A 19,067-nucleotide genomic window follows, 5' to 3' on the forward strand; every position below is an offset into this window, starting at 1 on the left:
TATCTGTACAGTAAGAGAAATACATAGTGAAAGTAAAAAGTGTAATATAAGCCAAATTTGAACTATATAATAATTGAAAAGAAATTGTTTAATGGATTGTTCTACTTTAATATGAAATACACAAAATAAATAAAAATATAAAATTGCAGTAGATGCATACTATCCTCTTTTACCTGATGCTTATATATAATGAAAGCAAAATCAAAGCACAAGCAATGTTCTGGGGCTTTAAAGAATAAAAAATAATAATAAGCTGCTGTGTTGAACATAAACTATTAAATTTCTCCCTATTTGTTTTTTTCTTCAAATTAAAAATAAAACTATGTCTTGCTTTTAAATAAATATTTTCTGTTTTTACATTAAGCCATTGAAAGTTTCCCGTATCTTTCAGGCGCTCTTATGTCGTGTGTCTTCACGCATTTACGCATGGCAGACACAAATTTATGCTCATGCTACCAGGTCATATCTTCGCATAAAGCACCTGTTTTACTTTATTACCTCTTGCACCGCGTGGGTCTGCGTACCTCAGCTCTTTGCACCCCCCTCCCTTCCACTCACAGCGGTGACGGAGCAGGCACCGCCTCCTCCTCTCCTATTGGGTCGCGTGAGAACTACAGCCTGGCTGAAGGGGTGGGGAGAGTTGCAGCGCTGCGTCTGACTGTTTTGCGGCGGCAGAGCGCTGCTTGAGTCGCCGGCAGGTCAGTGACTCGGTATCTGACGCTCTATATATTCAATACAAGTATTATTAAAAAAGACACAGCTAGGCGTATAAAGTAGGACTTGACAATGGCTCAGCTGGGACCCAAGACCGCAGAGCCGGACTGCCTCCACAGCATCGCGTCGCCGTAGTTACCTCTGGGTCTACTTCTTTATTTCCCTGCCTGCGCGCGTCGGGAACAAGTGGCCTATGGAGGGATGTCGCGATGCTCTGCTCAAGGAGAACTAAAACTTTGGTGTCGACATGCGTGATCCTGAGCGGCATGACCAATATCGTGTGCCTTCTGTACGTCGGCTGGATCACCAATTATGTGGCCAACAGCGGTCCCAAAGTTGGAGAGAGCAGCGGTGACTCCGAGAGAAAGTTGGATGAAGACAGTAAAGGGGAAACGTGGAGGATCATGAAGAGACTGGACAGACTGGAGAGCGTCGTCAACGAGCACATCAAAGGTGAGCGAGTCGTGGTGTTAGTTTGAAATCTGAGTTTGCCTCCAGAGAAAAGCAGGATCAGTTTGAGTTTGTTTAATAACTGCCACACCACCATCACCAACATCAGCAGCTGCCACAAATGCATCTGCGCTCTTTGCAGCTTTGTAAGTGAGAGTTATTTAAGATATTTAAGATATTGATTGAATTAAACCTTTTTTCTTTACTGTTAACCGTTAAGTGATATTATTATTATTATTAATTATTATTATTATTATTATTATTATTATTTGTCTATCGTTGGCCTCTCTGTAGAACATAAACAAATCAAGTCCATTGACAGCTGTGTCCTATGTTATGCTTAATCCACTATTTGCATTTGTATCACCATCTTATTGCCAGAACTCTGGCCAACTTTCAATGTTTAAATATGGAAATGAGGTCATTTGTCTAACAACACTTTCCAGGTCACAGCTGGACATGTCTTCTACGTCAGTCATTTTTTAATTTTTTTTTTCTGTACTAGCAAAATACACCTAAAAGCTAGGATGAGGATGGTTTGTTCAACCATAAAAATATTAGTAATCATCTTCATTGCTGTTCATCAGTGAGTCCACATGTATTAAAAAATGGGACAAACCCTTCTTTAATCCTCTGGTAAATTGAACAATACAGGATCCACTAACCAAGACCAAAGACCAAAATGAGCCAAATTAAATAAAATTGTTGATCCAGTGTTAATTCAACTCTTTATGCTGTTTTTTATACATTTGATAACTTTAACTACAGGACACTGACGACAGAGGTATGTTATTCACAAACAGTTTGTTGAGCAAGCAAGTAAACGTCTTTAAAACATTAGCTGCAATCTTGTTGTTTCAGTTGCTGAGGGACCAGAATCTAAACACAAATCAGCTTGTAAACAAAGTGAGTTGTTACTGGAGTTCTGTATGTGCTCACAAAGAAAGGTGAAGCTTTTTTTTCTGCTGGGGAATTTAAAGTGGTCGCCCTAGTTACATGAATCAAGTGTTTGACTTTAATGTTGTTGTTCATTGTAGTAGATGTACAGTAGCCAGAGATCAACGTTTCCACAGATCTCTACTGCACTGTATGTGCTTATCTATACTGCACTTCACATTGCACAGTCTTTGTGCACTGAGTGGTGTGCGTAATTGAGATCACTCTTGTAATTGGAGATCACATAGTGACTCACAAACTGATACTGAACTGCTGTGAAGTGCAAACGAAATATGCATAGGCTCTGAGGTTAGAGCACGAGTAAATTTAGCTTCTGGGGTGGTTGGCAAACACATCTCTTCCAAGCTTGGTTCTTAGAGCCAGTGCCAAATTATATTATCAGCTGAGGGCTGATGTGTTTATGTGTTTATGCTTCATCACCATTAGATAAAGACCAGACTAGAGAGACAGTGGCTTTGATTGAGGATAATTTAGCACTAAGTAAGAAGCAGAAATATATTGTGTGCATAGAATATTAAAAAAAAAAGAAACTTTGGCAGATTCAGTGTGCAATGCTTGAATGGTTGTTATGTGAGCACTAAATGTTCCTGTCCTTTGAAATACAATGATGTTGTTACAACATAGTGCATTAGCTCACTACATCAATTATGTATCACTACATCATTGTACCATATACAGTAAACTACACCTTTATAAGAAACAATCATGCTTGCCTTTATAGTGCTTTTTTGCCAGATTTCATTATGTAGTTTTTCATTAACATTTACCTCTTAAACTTTCAGTCAATCATATGTCCACAACCTCTTTTAGCAGGTCCAAAAGTTTCCAAGGACACATTCAAGCTGACTGTCTGCAGCAGCAGACTCCTGCTCACTTTGGAGGTTAAAGGGCTCATATCATGCAAAATCCACTTTTTAGACATTTTGGAGCGTCCCTATGACTCTATGGGTCACATATACACACACTGAGCACGGTAGAAATGCATTTCCTGCTTTTTTCACATTTTGAAAACGTAAATTTTCTCATCCAATGGAGAGAGAGATCTACTGTTCTGAGGCCGTTCCCCAGGTTTCGTCATACTGGTTGAAAGTTCTCCCTGCAAATCCTGAACCACCACCCCCACAATGATCCCGAACCAAAACTGGACTTCCGCCATTTCCCCCCTCTCACTCACCGTGAACAGACCAGCACGGTTGTTCTAACCAACACCAAAGTCTATTCACTTTACCAAGGGATCGACAAGTGAGGATTTGTGGGTCACTTTTATTTTTAACGGACCGGTGCCAGAAACACTGCCTCAGCATTTATACGTATGTGCATTTCAAACAAGGGTGCGTACAATGCTGGATTTGTTTCACGGCTCCTGTTGGAAAAAAAGGACCTATTCCTAAAGTCCGTCATCCACTCACTGAAGTAAGTACAAGCATGTTAGTTTGTCCGTTTAAAATGTAGTAACCTATGTGTGAGGCAAGTTACTAGCTAGCTATGCTAACGGCTACAGCCAGTCGACCGAGCCTTTGTCCCCTTTAAATGTGCTCATGTGGGCTCCTGCAGCCACACACCTGTGTGGACAAAAGCTAATGACTAACGGCATCGAGCGGCTACGGGCAGGGAGCGGTGGGTCTAGCGTCTGTCCTTTTTCTGTAATCACATACACCTGCGGGGAACAGCTGATCGTTATCGCCCTTCCAGCGGCGACAGACAGGAAGCGGTGGATCTAGCTCGCTGTAGTAAGTTTGTGCTTGATACTTGTGATATCTAAATATGTTAGTTGGGTCTGTTTAAAATGCAGTTACCCACATGTGAGACAAACTAATCGCTAGCGTCGCTAACGGCTACAGTGAGTCAACCGAGCCTTTGTCCCTTTCAAATGTGCTACTCTGAGTTGGTGCAATCACACACCTGTGTGGGGAACAGCTAATAGCGATGGGCCTTCGATCGGCGACAGGCAGGAAACGGTGGATCGAGCTTTTGTCCTGTTGACGTGCTGCCGCTCCTGTTTGTGTTGCGTTAGCCGTTAGCATGCCTTTAGGCCTTTGCACTTTAGAGCTACAGCTGGTCGATCGCTACAAAAAGAACCTGCAGATGAACACGGTTATGTTTATTACCCCGTCCTGTGTCACAGCCTAAATCAACTTGTGATTTTGGGTTATGTCATTGTTCTATCAAATCTATATCAAACATGATTAGTTGGAATGATTACTGTGTTGTCTTTCAAGCTTAGTTGCTAATTAGTCACCTCCCTACAAGAACTGCTGCTTATCTGGTCAGTTACCTATAGCTTGTACCATAGCCATTATATTTGTAGGACCAATACAATTTACAGTAAATGTAACAGTCTTTTCTATACTGTAGGAGGGCAAATCCCAGTTGCCCACATGCAAGGAGGCTGTCAAACAGAGAAATCACTGCAGACTGTTGGTACACGGACATCTGCTGCCCAGCTCAGGAGTAAAGGTATGTACGTTTGTATGTACCAACAGTAAGATAGGCAATAGAAGATTTTAATTGGTATATACTGTTTAGATTTTATATTTGAATTGTAACAACTGTTTATCTGTTGTTTTAGCACAGACAGTCCTCTTGTTTGGTTTAATTTTTTGTCTGGTATTGTGTGTTCTTACATTAGAGAAGGTTTTGACCTACATAATAATGAACATTTCACTAATCTACAATTCTGATTGCAGTACCTTTTGTTTTGATAAGGTGATGGTGAGGACAGCCACAGCTTCCATCTGGTAGAGGACTGCTTCCGCTCAGTCTTCCAAATAGCGATGAGAACAAGGACCACCACATCTCCCTGTTTACCCTACTTTCATGCATTTCGGCTGCAAGGCCCTGCAAAAGCTTCTGTCCTCAAACCCCCAGACTTCTTAATTAACTCAGTAACCTATACATTGCACATTGGAGTGTGAAGGTAACAGTTTGTTCTAACTTTGGCGTAGTGGTGTATTTTTTTGGTTTACAATAAAGTTGGCTTTAACTATTATGTATTTCACTAAACTCTGTTTCTGAAGGTAAAACACTTTTATTTAGGAAATCATAGTATTGAAATTACATGTTTTTCTCTTTCTAATATGGTAAGCTATAAAGTTGAAGTGGCCATAAATAAAAAGCATATAAATTATATATAAATAAAATAAAAAAAATCTTAATGAGTGTTGCACTCACAAAAAACACATTTTTACTCAAATGGTAAAGGAGTTATTCCACAGGTGGTCTACATCAATCATACTATGAGTGTTTTAGTGTTTTATCCATCAGGAAACTGCCTTCATCTACAACCCAAGCATGAAGAGATGGCAACTCAGATTCTACACCCCAGGAATCCTCAGCACCATCTCACTAGCCTCTGTAGACTAGATACCTGTAACAACTTTAGATACAGAGACATATTACTGTCATATTTATCAAGAATGACAAAAAACATAATTAAAAGCAGTAAAATTACGTTAGGTCAATATATAATTTGAACCAATGCTTTTTGTTCCCAGGAAGGTCATGCAGTGATTGCTCTAAATATTAATGCACATTTTTTAAATAAAATTAAGTCAGAGCAGCAGCACAAGTAAGACAAAAACAGTGAAATGTGTAAATGTAAAATGTATTTATATTATTTCAGCTATGCTCTCAAACTTATTTATTTGTATAATGTAAGCTAAAGTAGTGTTTTCTATTAACGAGAGTTTTCCAGGTAAGTCGTGTTGTGAATATTGAAGCTGCACAGGCCATTTAGCATACGCATTAGCAACCGCTAGTCGCTTTGCAAATTACATAAATCAATTAAATTGAAGTAAATGCGACATTACCAATGAGACACATCTTGCATCAGCCGAAATGTGGCGACTTCAACAGCCTCCTCTTCAGCTTCAGGGTCAGATTCGGGATCATAGACGTATGGTTCTACAACGCTACGAATCAGCTGGCTAATGTTGTGCAGTCCTGTAGTGGGTCTTCTTCTTCTGTGGAGGATTGCGGTGGATTGCATTCTCAATGTCGCACTACTGCCACCTATTGTATTGTAACCGTGCAGTGGCTCGTATCCATGGAGCCAATTAAAAAAAAAAAACAACAACAAAAAAGGTATGCGCTTCCGCACAGAGGTGTGTTGAGCAGCTTCGCTTGCGACACGCCCAGAAAACACAGCGTTTGCTGATGGGGAGTGAGAACCACATATTGACAGGGGCAGTGTGGACGATCTAAAGGGTTTTATGGGATGAAAATTTACAGAGACCTTACTGAGACATTAAACTCTAATATTTTTTAGAATGAAAAGTATGATATGACTCCTTTTAAGGGTGCATAAAGACTATTTCAGTGGGTTCACACTGTTCTTCTGAAGCATATATTGTACATGCACTCTTCTTTTTATTTTATCAAGAGACTTAGATTTAGATAGATTTTTAGGTTGTTAAACATTTGGAACAAATAACACCTACAACAACTAGATAAGCATTTTGATTTATTGCTTTGGAGAAGGTGTGTGGGCAATTGCTAAACTGTAAGATAGTCTTATTTAATATGCTGTCATTAACAAGTCAGATGTATAAAAATGACTAATGAAGCTACTAAATTGAATTGGCACTTTTATTTTGAAAGGATATGAAAGAAACATGTGGAGGCACTTGCTAAAATGTAAAATAGTATCAATAACTAGTCATAATAAACCAGTTGAATGCAGAAATGTATCTGTTTTTAGCTAAAGATCTAGATTGGTGCTTTTATTTCGAAAGGATATGGAGGAAGCATGTGCAGGTAATTGCTAAACTATAACAGTCTCATTACGTAGTCACAATTAGGCATTCTAGCAAGCAAAAATCTTGGTTAGAAATTTGGTTTGGGGCTTTTATTTTGAAAGGATTTGGAGGAGCTGTGTGTGCTTAATAGCTAAACTGTAAAATGGTCTCATTAACAATTATCCATTCAAAAGCAGCAAGGATTCAGAGGAAGTGTGTGATTAATTACTAAACAATCAAGCAGTGTAATGAACTAATCAGTAATATGCATAGAGCTGCTACACTGAGCATCAGGAGTTTGACCTGTTATTCAAAGCTGCAGCTGTGCCGTTGTCATGGAGACAAAAGGCGGGAAAATCAGCTCCATTCTCTCTGCTCTGTGAAAGCAGAGTTGCACCACTGCTAAACTAAATCTTGCTAAATCTTTCTAATGATTATGCAGTGAATGCTGTTGACAGCATGTTTCGGTTTTAAACTGCCATAACTTGTAAATACTACTATACTAAATACTGTAATTGTCTGCCACAGACGACCAGCGGTTCATAGTCTTGGCGATCCATGCACTAAATAATACGAAGATGTTGTCTCGTGGGTCAAATGATACTGATGATGAGACACTGTTTTTCCAATAATTAAAATTGAATGCCTGCTACCACTTAGACTTGAACCCAGGACATAAAGCTTTGCAGCCATGCATTTTAACCACTAGTCCACCCAAAACTTGATCAGTGTTCATTCTACAAGAGGCTATATAACACAGTCAACTATGACGTTTTAGGACCAAAAGTGGTAGTCAATCGGCATCTACAGACCAAAAGGACGTAACACACTCTTATGCGGTGCAAACAAGTTGCTGACGCGGGGGAGAAGAAAACAAACCATGATGGAGGCCGACACTTTTAAGTGGTATTATTGTATTTAGAAAAAACACACAATTAAAGCCAGTTGTCAAAAGTTTACATATTTTAATTGAGTTTTTGTTATATCTAGTTTTAGGTTATGTTCAAAAGGACACACACTCACGATAAATGAGTGAATATTTCCTAAGGTAACTGACCACTAACAAGTCCTGTGTGCTGTGTATAAGGTTACAGTATGGTGCCGGGTGCCCAGAGGCAAAAGCTCAAACCATTCAGGTCATTAAACTGATGAAATAATTAAACCTATCCATGACCACAGTTGTTTTTTTGTTTGTTGCTCAGCACACTGTGCTGTAAGTCTTTTTTTAGTCATTGTTTCATGACTCAACAAAAGTTGATTTGGGTTGACAGTCTGCAGAAGAGGAGGATAGGTCAGAGTGGAGGGTGTGTGATGCATGGCAGTGTGGGTGATGTCTTAGTGTATGTGAATTTCACTGACTGCATATAGTCCCTGTATATCATTAAATGGAGAACACTGTCACTGTAAATACACTGTGCTCTGAGTTTCTCCAAACTACCAGAAGACAACACAATGATGCAATTAAAAAAAAATTAAAAAACAAAGGAACGAAAGAAACAAGCAAGAAAGAACCAAAAGTAAGAAAGAAAGCATGATGCAGGTGGACACATAAAACTGCTGGATCATTGCTGGAGGTACTGTAACAGGGTTCCATATTAAATCAAGAGTAACTTCTTATCCCCTTCTCTCTCATTTGCATTTGCTCTGTCACTCCACTCTAATTTAAAGGAAAGATGCCAGGAAGGTGCAATAATTTAGCCCCAAATCCAATTCTGGATCCTTGTTTTCCTGTCGAAGATAGACAGTGCAATTTTAGAAGTGTCACTTTCTTTAGATCAAAGCTTGATGTCATTGTTTTGTTCTCATGTGTGGTTCATTGTCTCATGATATGAGGTAGGCGGTAGCTTGAAGGGTCTTGCCCAAGGACCCACACTGGATGACTATTCGCCCTAACGGGGATTCGAACCGGGAACCCCCCGCATGTCCTGTGACTTTACCGATTGATGGGAGCCACATTATTCTCTCAGTATTCTTGGCATTTTGGCTTTGCAAAAACTGGGGAAAAAAAAACACCTTTTTATGATGTTATATTTACATTATATTTATCCATACACTCAGAGATGCAACCAAACAGTGCTTATGCACACATTCATCTCCTTTTTTTTCACCTCTGAACAATTTTATTCAAAGTCTCATTTCCTGCTCTCAAAGCACATTTGAAGCAACAGAGGTGAAGCCATTTTTTTAAGATTAAAGTCTTAATGGTTAACTCTCAGAATCAAAAGGAGCTAGAACAGGCGTATCAACCTTTATCATACAACTTAGCAAAATGTGTTTCATTCTGAACTGAATTATATATAATATTTATAATTATTAAATAATTATATTAACACGCAACATAAAACACATAAAATGTTGTGTGTGTGTGTAGCATTGTTGTAAATACAAAACAGGCGGGGCTTCTATATGATCCTGTGAGAGCTGAAAGCACTGCTCTTTATTAGAGAGACTCAGCTTCAGGTGGTCAACAACAACCTTTTCACTTGACACACATAAACCCCCACCCACTGTAGAGAAGCACTGTAATGCACCTCTGTTGCAAAGCCTATGAGATGATTTGCAGGTTAGACATGAGCTACATTTGCAGACACGAGACACACCACACACGCACACACCATTTTCCAAATCCCGTGTGCCGAAGAGTGGAAGCTTGAGCCAGTCATGCAAACATTTGTATCTCGTTCCATAAGGAGTATGCATCAAGGAGCAAATTGTCAAATCTACCTGCGACTTCTCGCGCTATCCTTTCACGTTTGCCTGCCTGCATGCCATCACATTGCAGGAGACGACTCTCTAAGGGCGATGAGCTGCGTGATGGAGGTAGCTCGTGTTTTACACCATGTGTCAAGCACGGAGTCTTAACATTTGGTAAAGCTGCCACTGTCACTTACTGGCCTCTAAATCCTAAAGAGCATTTCCCTGAGGCTGCATTATGTCACCACAGGGAGACTTTTCTCTACTCAACCACAGCTAAATTGATGAAGCTGAATTATTTCATAGTTTTGTATCGTAACGTATCAGCTACTTATCTGCATTTCCTTCTTATTCTGTTTTTAAATTCCTATAATCAGAAGCCATACAAATAATGTTTGCCAAGTAACATTCTTCTTGTCTTAAGTGTATTAAGGGGAAACATTTGTGGGAAGCATTATGATATATATTATATTGTCTAGAATATATGTCTGCCTGTCGGTTCCCCAAATTATGCCAATCCAGAGTGTGAAGGACGTTTTTCAAAAGCTACTGTATTATATGACCTACTCTTTTCTGGAGGCACATTTTTATTTTTTCGATTATTTGACAAGGTAAAAATGTCACAAATGCCACCCAGTGGATTGGTGTCTAGCTGTGTTGTTGTGTTTTGACATTTTTAATGTCTATGCAGTATGTCTATAGTAAAGATGGACAACATCAGTGTGTAAAGGTTTTTTTTTATTGTCTGTATTGAAGTGATGAAATTGTGAAAATTTAAACAATGACTACTGCAAATTAATGCAGTCATTTTCAAAATCAGAAGTTTAAGGCTTTGTGATGGGCACTCCAAAACATTGACTTTGTTGTCTTTAAGGCACATTGTTGGGTTGTGCTCTCTGTTCTTCAAATGCAATAATGGCCATTATGACCAGTCAATCTTTCTCATGTATCTATTTTAACTGATCTAAACAATCAAGAGAACAAAATGTCATCATATAGATAGTCTTGGTTACATGATCGAAATCCTGGTTGTTGCATTATATGAAATATAAAAAGACTCATTAACCTACATTTACAGTGTCCACACTATAGTTTAAACGAGCTACTTTACACAGTTTTAACAACACAGTACAAGTTCAAATGATCTTCAGGTTGACATTTATTTCAGTGCAGTGTTAAAACATTCAGTGCCTACATGGTACTGTATAAGTAACTCTAAAAGCTGGTTTGCTGCTTGGATTCATCTTTTGTTTCTGTTGGAGAGGAAATGTACCAGGACATAAAGCTGCTTCTGGCAACCAGTCACCTCAGGTGCATGAATGAGAGACTGATGTGTCCCCCCTCAGGCTGACCTGCACTACAGTCAAGTTCTCTCTGTAGCTGACTTTAAGCTTTTATTGCCATGATGTTAAGATATTATTGATGATATTATTGAATATGACTGAACATGGGTTTGAATAACCTGGCCTGCTGGACCAGTGGCTCCTATGTAGTTTGCATGTTCTTTTTGTTCTGGCCTTCTTTGCACGGTTCTCAATCCTGTGGTGTCGGGATTTTCCCTGTGCACAGACAAGCAGTCGGGTTAATTAGTAATTGCCCTAAAGGGCCCATAGGTGTGAATGTGAGTGTCTGTCTCTGTATACCAGCCATATGAAAGAATGTAGCCTGCCTCTTATCTGTATCTGTGCATCTGTCTTTGGTACCACTGTTATTCGTAATGGGGAAAGTGGTTGGGATAATATACTGATCTTTTCAAAACTGGGTGGCATTGTGTCTGCCTGGGTTTCCTGGAGGCACATTTTTATTTTTTCGTTTATTTGACAAGGTAAAAATGTCACAAATGCCACCCAGTGGATTGGTGTCTAGCTGTGTTGTTGTGTTTTGACAGTTTTAATGTCTATGCAGTATGTCTATAGTAAAGATGGACAACATCAGTGTGTAAAGTTTTTTTTTTTTATTGTCTGTATTGAAGTGATGAAATTGTGAAAATTTAAACAATGACTACTGCAAACTAATGCAGTCATTTTCAAAATCAGACGTTTAGGGCCTTGTGATGGGCACTCCAAAACACTGACTTTGTTGTCTTTAAGGCACATTGTACCTTTTGGGTGTTCTCTCTGTTCTTTAAATGTAATAATGGCCATTATGACCAGTCAATCTTTCTCACAAATCTATTTTAATTGATCTAAACAATCAAAAGAACAAAATGTCATCATATAGATAGTCTTGGTTATATGATCGAAATCCTGGTTGTTGCATTATATGAAATATAAGACTCATTAACCTACTGTACATGTACATCGTCCACACCATAGTTTAAACAAGCTACTTTACACAGTTTTAACAACACAGTACAAGTTCAAATGATCTTCAAGTTGACATTTATTTCAGTGCAGTGTTAAAACATTCAGTGCCTACATGGTACTGTATAAGTGACTCTAAAAGCTGGTTTGCTGCTTGGATTCATCTTTTGTTTCTGTTGCAGATGAAATGTACCAGGACACAAAGCTGCTTCTGGCAACCAGTCACCTCTGGTGCATGAATGAGAGACTGATGTGTCCCCCCTCAGGCTGACCTGCACTACAGTCAAGTTCTCTCTGTAGCTGACTTTAAGCTTTTATTGCCATGATGTTGAGATATTATTGATGATATTATTGAATATGACTGAACATGGGCTTGAATAACCTGGCCTACTGGACCAGTGGCTCCTATGTAGTTTGCATGTTCTTTTTGTTCTGGCCTTCTTTGCACGGTTCTCAATCCTGTGGTGTCCGGATTTTCCCTGTGCACAGACAAGCAGTCAGGTTAATTAGTAATTGCCCTAAAGGGCCCATAGGTGTGAATGTGAGTGTCTGTCTCTGTATACCATCCATATGAAAGAATGTAGCCTGCCTCTCATCTGTATCTGTGCATCTGTCTTTGGTACCACTGTTATTCGTAATGGGGAAAGTGGTTGGGATAATATACTGATCTTTTCAAAACTGGGTGGCATTGTGTCTGCCTGGGTTTTCTGTGAGTACTTTGGTTTCTTCCCAGGTGCAGTTAGGTAATTGGGAGCTCTGTGTTTGTGTAATAGTAAGTGGTTTGTCTGCCTATATATGTGGCCCTTTGATGGACTGATGTAATGTTTATGAATAATAGAAAAGTAAAATATTTAGAGAAATGCACTTTTAGAATGGATATCTCAGTAAAGCAGAGGCTAATGAAACTTCTAACCCCAATGAAATCGTAGCACAATTGGTGAACATCAACTCAGCAAAAAGTTTGTTTCAATACAGTGAAGCAGGACCATTCATGTGCACCGTATCCAAATCTGTCGCTGTACAGGTCACTAGGGGGGGCATGTGTCTGTGCAACCATACCTCCGCCTAGCAACAACTGACTGTGGCCAGTGAGGTGTCGTTTTACTTGTTATAAGCTATGTAATTGGCCTAAAAACATCAACACAAGATTGACAGGACTGGTAGCCAGTAAGAATGGCTGATCATGTTTTATGGCCCTGGTGCAATAGAAAATGTCACCAAATGGCCCCCCTATAAATCACAAGTAACAGAGTGATTGGGTAACCTCCCAGAAGGGAGGATGGGAAACAGATAATGGGATCAGTTCACCAGTAATATGGACTTTGTGTGATGATATTTGAATTACGTGTAGTGTGCATTTTTGGTTTAGCTAGCGATTAGCTTAGCATTTTTCATTCTTTGGCTCAGAAATCACCACATGTCATAGTTAGCATGCTCTGATGCATATCCTTAAATTTCTTTAGATTAGTGCTTTAAATGTATGTTAGACATGTCTGTTTCGTGCATTTGTTTATGCATTTGCTTATCCTGTAAAACACACTTCCCCCCCATCCATGTTTTTAACCTGGTCCCTGGTTCATTGTCCAACAGTACACCAAAGTTCCTGACAACTGGCTTTTGAGGGAATGATAGAGATACCAAAGGACAGTGGTCTCCGCCAAATAAGATGAGCTTGCATTCCTTTTGAGGTTAAGGAAGTTGTTTGTGAGCCAGGATTTGATTTCCTTAACACAATCTATCATAGAAGAAAGGGACAAAGAATTTGCCATGTCGACACAACAATAGACCTGCAAGTCATTGGCATATGCATGATAGGACACATTAAATCTCTTTAAAATCTCACATAACGGAAACATATAAAATGAGAATAACAGAGGTCCTAAACTTGAGCCCTGAGGCACACCAAAGGTGGAAGCAATAGGGTCAGAGGAGCATGCATTCCAGGCAACACAATAAGATTGGTAAGTAAAATAGGAGCAGAACCAATCTAGAACCGATTCGCCAACTTGGCCTACATGTTCTAGTTGGTGTAAAAGAATAGAATGATCAACTGCGTCAAAATCTGCTGTTAAATCCAACAGCAGCAGAACAACAGGTCTGTGTTTGTCAAGGCTTATCAAAATTTCATTATGGACTTTTAGTAAAGCAGACTCAGTACTGTGTCTTGTACAGAACCCAGACTGGAATCTGTCAAAGAGCAAATTTTGCTGAAAGTAAGTGAGCAGTTGATTATATATACATTTTTCCAGTACCTTTGCCAGGACTGGAAGTTGTGAGACTGACCTGAAGTTGTCCAGGGATGCAGTATCTAAGTGGTCCCAGGTTCAAGCCCACCAAAACACCAATTGTGTCCTATTATTATTATTATTATTATTATTATTATTATTATTATTATTATTATTATTATTATTCCAATAATACTAATCCCATAAAGGGAGGGCACAGAGTTCTCTGGGAGAATGGACAAGAAAGCCTTTATTGGTCATTATCATTTGCAAATGTAACGAAATTTGTCTTTTGCGTTCTGCTCCCCAGACCAATGCAATATGTCAGGCTGCATCAGGACAAAACAGCAAAACAGTTTTTGATTTAGTTAAGATTAGTTTAAAAAATTAAATTAGTATTCTTAATCACACAAAAAAATAAAGTAAAATATAAAATGAAGGCTCATCCAAGCTGCATGAATTTGAATGTGTGCTCGTAAGCACTCCTGCCAATATCTGAGCAATCTGAATGAATCAGAACATGATGTAACCCCTGGGCAGACTGTGGTGGTGCTGGAATTAAGAATCACGTCTCCTAGTTTCTCCTTTGGATTTAACTTGGGAGCATGAGGCCCAGACAATAGCGATAGTGTCTTTGTCATCCATGAACTGCAAGCTGGGCATTGTTTTGCAGGGGCCACCCAGGCACCAGGCCTACGTGCTTAAGGTCTAACATCCCCTCTGAGACTTTCATCCCGGTACCCCACAATCGGATTTCCATTCGCTATGACATGAAGGCCTGTGTGGCTCTAAAGATACACTTTCCAGGCCATTGCTGGTCCACCACCACACTGTTCTTGCTTGAGACAGTTTTACACCTGTCACATGTATAAAGAGAGCAGTATAGTAACCAGTCAGGAACCTGCCATTTCAATTGAGTCTGACAGTACATCATGTGTCACTGAAGTAGAAAATGATGTACGCTTTTAGAAGTTCAAATCAATCCTGTCTTGTGGCCCTGACCCAGATTTGAATGGCACGTTTTCTATGAAGAAGCACCTGAGCTCATTTTACAGCTGTTTTCCACTACAGCTAACCAACACTTTTTGTGGGATAAACTCCCCTGAAGGTTTAGAGCTCTGCACTACAAGGCCATATCAAAGCTTTTTTGTCTGTCTGAAGACACTTGCGCTTTCAGAAGATTATCTAAGATGTGTGAGTTTGCCACCTACTGTCGTTCTCTGCCAATGAGCAGCCTTCCTGGCCTCTTAGCCTCTCTGTAACATCAATGATGAATAAATTACCATTTGGTCATCACTGTATTACTCAGTAAATAATTTGTAGGAAATCCACAGTATCAAAGCTTGTCCTTTTACTAATCACACATCTGTGTTTATTTGACATGCGTTTAGTCTCCTAGGTTCTGACTTTGTCATTTTGCTCCAGTGAAGGATTTGTATCCTCAGGCTGCTCTGTGCTATAACAACAGGCCAGAACAGGATCACTTGCACAGTTTGTCCAGTCTATTCTAGACACAATTTCCCTTAACATTGTCTATTTAATGTTTAATGCTGCTCACAGCTGAGCTCATGTTTGTATGTTTTTTTTTTATACCCACAAGCATTTGAGTATTATTCCTAATGAAACACTCATATCCATGAAAGTACATCACTCATCTTTAGGAAAGATACTGTATAAGCTTATTGGGTTTCCTAAAAAAAGAAAAAAATATATATAATTGTTAGATGTTAGAGGAACTTTATCCTAAATACTAATAAAATTAGGGAAACAGATGGTGGATATGAAGATAAAAACAAAATGCCGGTAAGTAAAGAATATTCTAGTAAAGTAAGGTTTTTAAGTGCCACCCAGCAATAGAGATGAAAGTGCCACAAATCTTATTCAAAAATACAAAAGATAAAAGACTCCGAAACACTTTACTGCAGGCAACGCAATAACAATGACAAAAAGAACCTAAAACAAAAACCTGGATTTGTCTGCTGGAAGACAGTGATGTCCATCAATGTCTGGATCAAACATCAACAGAAATAGAATGAAAAAGGTTACACACTTTATCGAACAAGGATTTGAGGTGACAAATATTAAGACTTACTGAGATAAACAGATGCTGTTAATCATCTTAATAGAAGTAAGTTGATGTAATTAAAAGGTGCCAATTAAACCCCAAAGGGAGGATGAAACAAAACATGTTGAAAATATATTTGTTTATACTCATCTGAGGATGTTTACTTACTCTTTTTTGCTCCTAGCAATGCTTGAGTTATGATTGCGTTACTTTCTGATGTTTTAAGTAAAGGCGTACATGTGTGTATGTTGGTTGTCTACGTTTTAGTTTTAAATGGAATACGTTTCAGATGGACAGGTGGATGGTAATAAACAGATTACACACTGGAAAGGTGGCCAGTCTATGACAGGGCTACGTATGGACAGTCCAACATACAGTACACACCCACACCTACAGGCAAATAGAGTCTTCAATTAACCTGGCTGCATGCCTTTGGACCATAGACCCACACAGACAAGTGGAAAATATGTACATAAACATAAGCCCAATTGGCCAACCCTGGACCTCGGTTTCAGTTTCTTAACACAGTTGTGTTTTTTGGAGATTAGCTTCGTGGTAGACAAACTATGCGTACTGATTACGGCGACCTAGACAAATGTGCTCCTCAAACAGTGGCTGTGATTAAACATAATGGAAATTAAATGAAGTGAAGTACAGCTATGTATAGGCTATTGTTGCTACATCAACATTGCTCTAGTGTTTCGCCCTGTTTCTGCCTGACTAGCTGTCAGTCACACAGTGGTTACAATGCAATGTCTTCTGCACACGTGGATTTGGAATCGCTGCACTTCCCCAGGTACGGAGTGGTGTCTTGTATGAGTGGCAATTTAAATCCGAGGTGAAGTGAAATTTATTTCTGCTCAAGGTGAATAGTGCAGAATAGGTTATAGCACCACAGTGAATATGTTTTCTTAGTTGGAGTTTATTGGCCTTTGCACAGAACAACATTTCGCATATGAAAGGAATAGCACTTATTTTACACATCGCTTTCCTGTGCCTAGTGATCATCATGGGCAGTGAAGATTGCAGAATTATTTAAGTGAGAGAGATTTCTCACCAGCATTGTCAAATCACTGGTCCTGTCACATAAAGGGATGAAAGAGAGGTGGGAGAGAAAAAGGCACGAGGGACAGAGAAGAGCAAGGGGGTAATTGCGAGAATGCTAGGAGGAGGTAGGCTTTCAAGAAAAAAAAGACGCGTGTGGGTGAGTGATCGAGAAAACGGATAATGAAAAAAGGGAGAATGGAAAAATTGAAGAAGAATGGGAGAAGTGAGAGTGCTTCTCTGGGGAATTACCTTTCTTGTTGATGCTCGAGATTGGAGATATTTGGGTTTTACAATTTCACTTCCCAAAGGATCTCACAAGCAGATTATAGAACAATTTCTCTCTCTGTCTCTCTCTCTCTGTCTCTCTCTCTCTGTCTCTCTCTCTCTCTCTCTCTCTCTCATTTTCTTTCTTTCACTTACACTCTCGTATTGCATTTGCAGACGCTTCTAACTTAACTACTTAATATGTTGTTTTCTGTCTGTATTAATCTCTCAAACCCCTAAGAAAATAGGTCACAGATCTCAGTGGGTGTGTTTGAGTGTGCGTAAATACATAGTTGCTTATATGAAGCAGGTATTATATGCGGGTTGACACCTGGTGCACGATGCATGTTCGTATTCACGTGTTGCATGTTCAAAGCAGTAATAATAGAATAACGGTTGATCTGTGTTTTGTGTGTGATTTGTGTGGTTTGCCTATCACCTAAAACTTGTTTTGACCTCTGGGCTCTGACATATACATACATATTTGATTTTGTTGTTTAACTAATTTGTTTTGGCTTGAAAATCAGCCATATAAAAACACAAGACGTTCCTAAACTAAAAGATGTTAACACAATAGAGAAGTTAACTGTTTTTTAAGTTTTATGTTAAGCAAGTGTTTCCATTGTTCTAATCATACTTACTGAGGACTGTATGCAGTGGAATATGCAGGAATACTACAGTAAAAGCTCAGATTCTAGTATTTGATGTTGTAACTTGAATTCATTTTTTGGTTAAGATGTTTGTAAGAAGATGCCCAAATCATGGTCTTAGTATCCACATTCTTTTGTATTTTGGACTGGAAAACAAATCTCATCTTTGTAAGACAAAGATTACCTTCATCTGGTGACTACGGTTAAATCATTTTGATGCCTACCTGCCTGACTGCCTGCCTGTTACTAGAGCCCACTATGGCATCTATTTCCTCTGCCTAATGGTGGTGGATGGGACTGTGTGCTCATGTGTATTAAATTGACTGCTATAGCTGGGAATATGATTTGAAGGAGCTTTTTGGGTCATTCCAGCCTTTCGGATTTAAGAGAGTTCCAGAGAAGGAAGGTCACATGTCGATAATTCAACAGTGATCTCTTCTAGGGGTATGTCCAATCTGGAACCTTCATGTTCCATACATCTTAGATGGATGATAAATTTAACAGTTTCAGTTTCTTTCATATGTCCAGTTTTTTTTTGTCTGCTGAACAAACCAACCCTCTGAAGCCTCCAGGTTCTTCATAAACCCTAAAGGAAGCAGGAACATGTATTTTCAAGGGAGCGTTCCTGGTAAACTCAAGAGACCAAACTTTACATGAGCACTGCCTTCATTTACACCTTTTTCTCTTGAGTGGAAACTAATCATCAGAAAGGAGAAAAATGAGTAACATAAATGGGATAGGAGCACATACTGTATAGGGTGGGTCAGTCAATTAAAGCGGCTCAACAGTGTAATAACTTATTCAGAGACAATGACGTTGGGCACAGGTACAGTAGCCTGTTGATATTTCTTGGACACACTTGTGTAACTCACTACTCTAGAGATTTAATCAGAGCCTCAGGCTAAAGATAATTTGTTGTCTCCCTATGAAATTACAACACAGACCTGAGGCTGATTTTATTT

The 19,067-nt window shown here is 39.1% G+C and overlaps 1 protein-coding gene and 1 long non-coding RNA gene across 5 annotated transcripts in view; both read left to right on the forward strand.

Moving 5' to 3' along the window:
* The first annotated feature begins 596 nt into the window (after positions 1-596).
* Positions 597-19,067, forward strand: part of LOC114856774 (polypeptide N-acetylgalactosaminyltransferase 18-like) — a 126,237-nt gene continuing 107,766 nt past the window's right edge. For 2 of the 4 annotated variants that reach the window (XM_029152478.3, XM_029152480.3), the window contains exon 1: positions 598-1,167. In XM_029152478.3, coding sequence (XP_029008311.1) covers positions 924-1,167 — 244 coding nt within the window. In that variant the 5' untranslated portion in view covers positions 598-923. Of the gene's footprint in view, positions 1,168-19,067 lie in introns of all 4 variants that reach the window. The other 2 variants (XM_029152481.3, XM_029152479.3) reach the window with 2 other exon arrangements.
* Positions 2,165-5,938, forward strand: LOC129604235 (uncharacterized). Its single transcript, XR_008694949.1, has 3 exons — positions 2,165-3,534; positions 4,477-4,578; positions 4,828-5,938. It is a non-coding gene; the product is annotated as an uncharacterized LOC129604235 (long non-coding RNA).

Source organism: Betta splendens, chromosome 6, assembly GCF_900634795.4.
Source record: "Betta splendens chromosome 6, fBetSpl5.4, whole genome shotgun sequence".
NCBI lineage: Eukaryota > Metazoa > Chordata > Actinopteri > Anabantiformes > Osphronemidae > Betta > Betta splendens.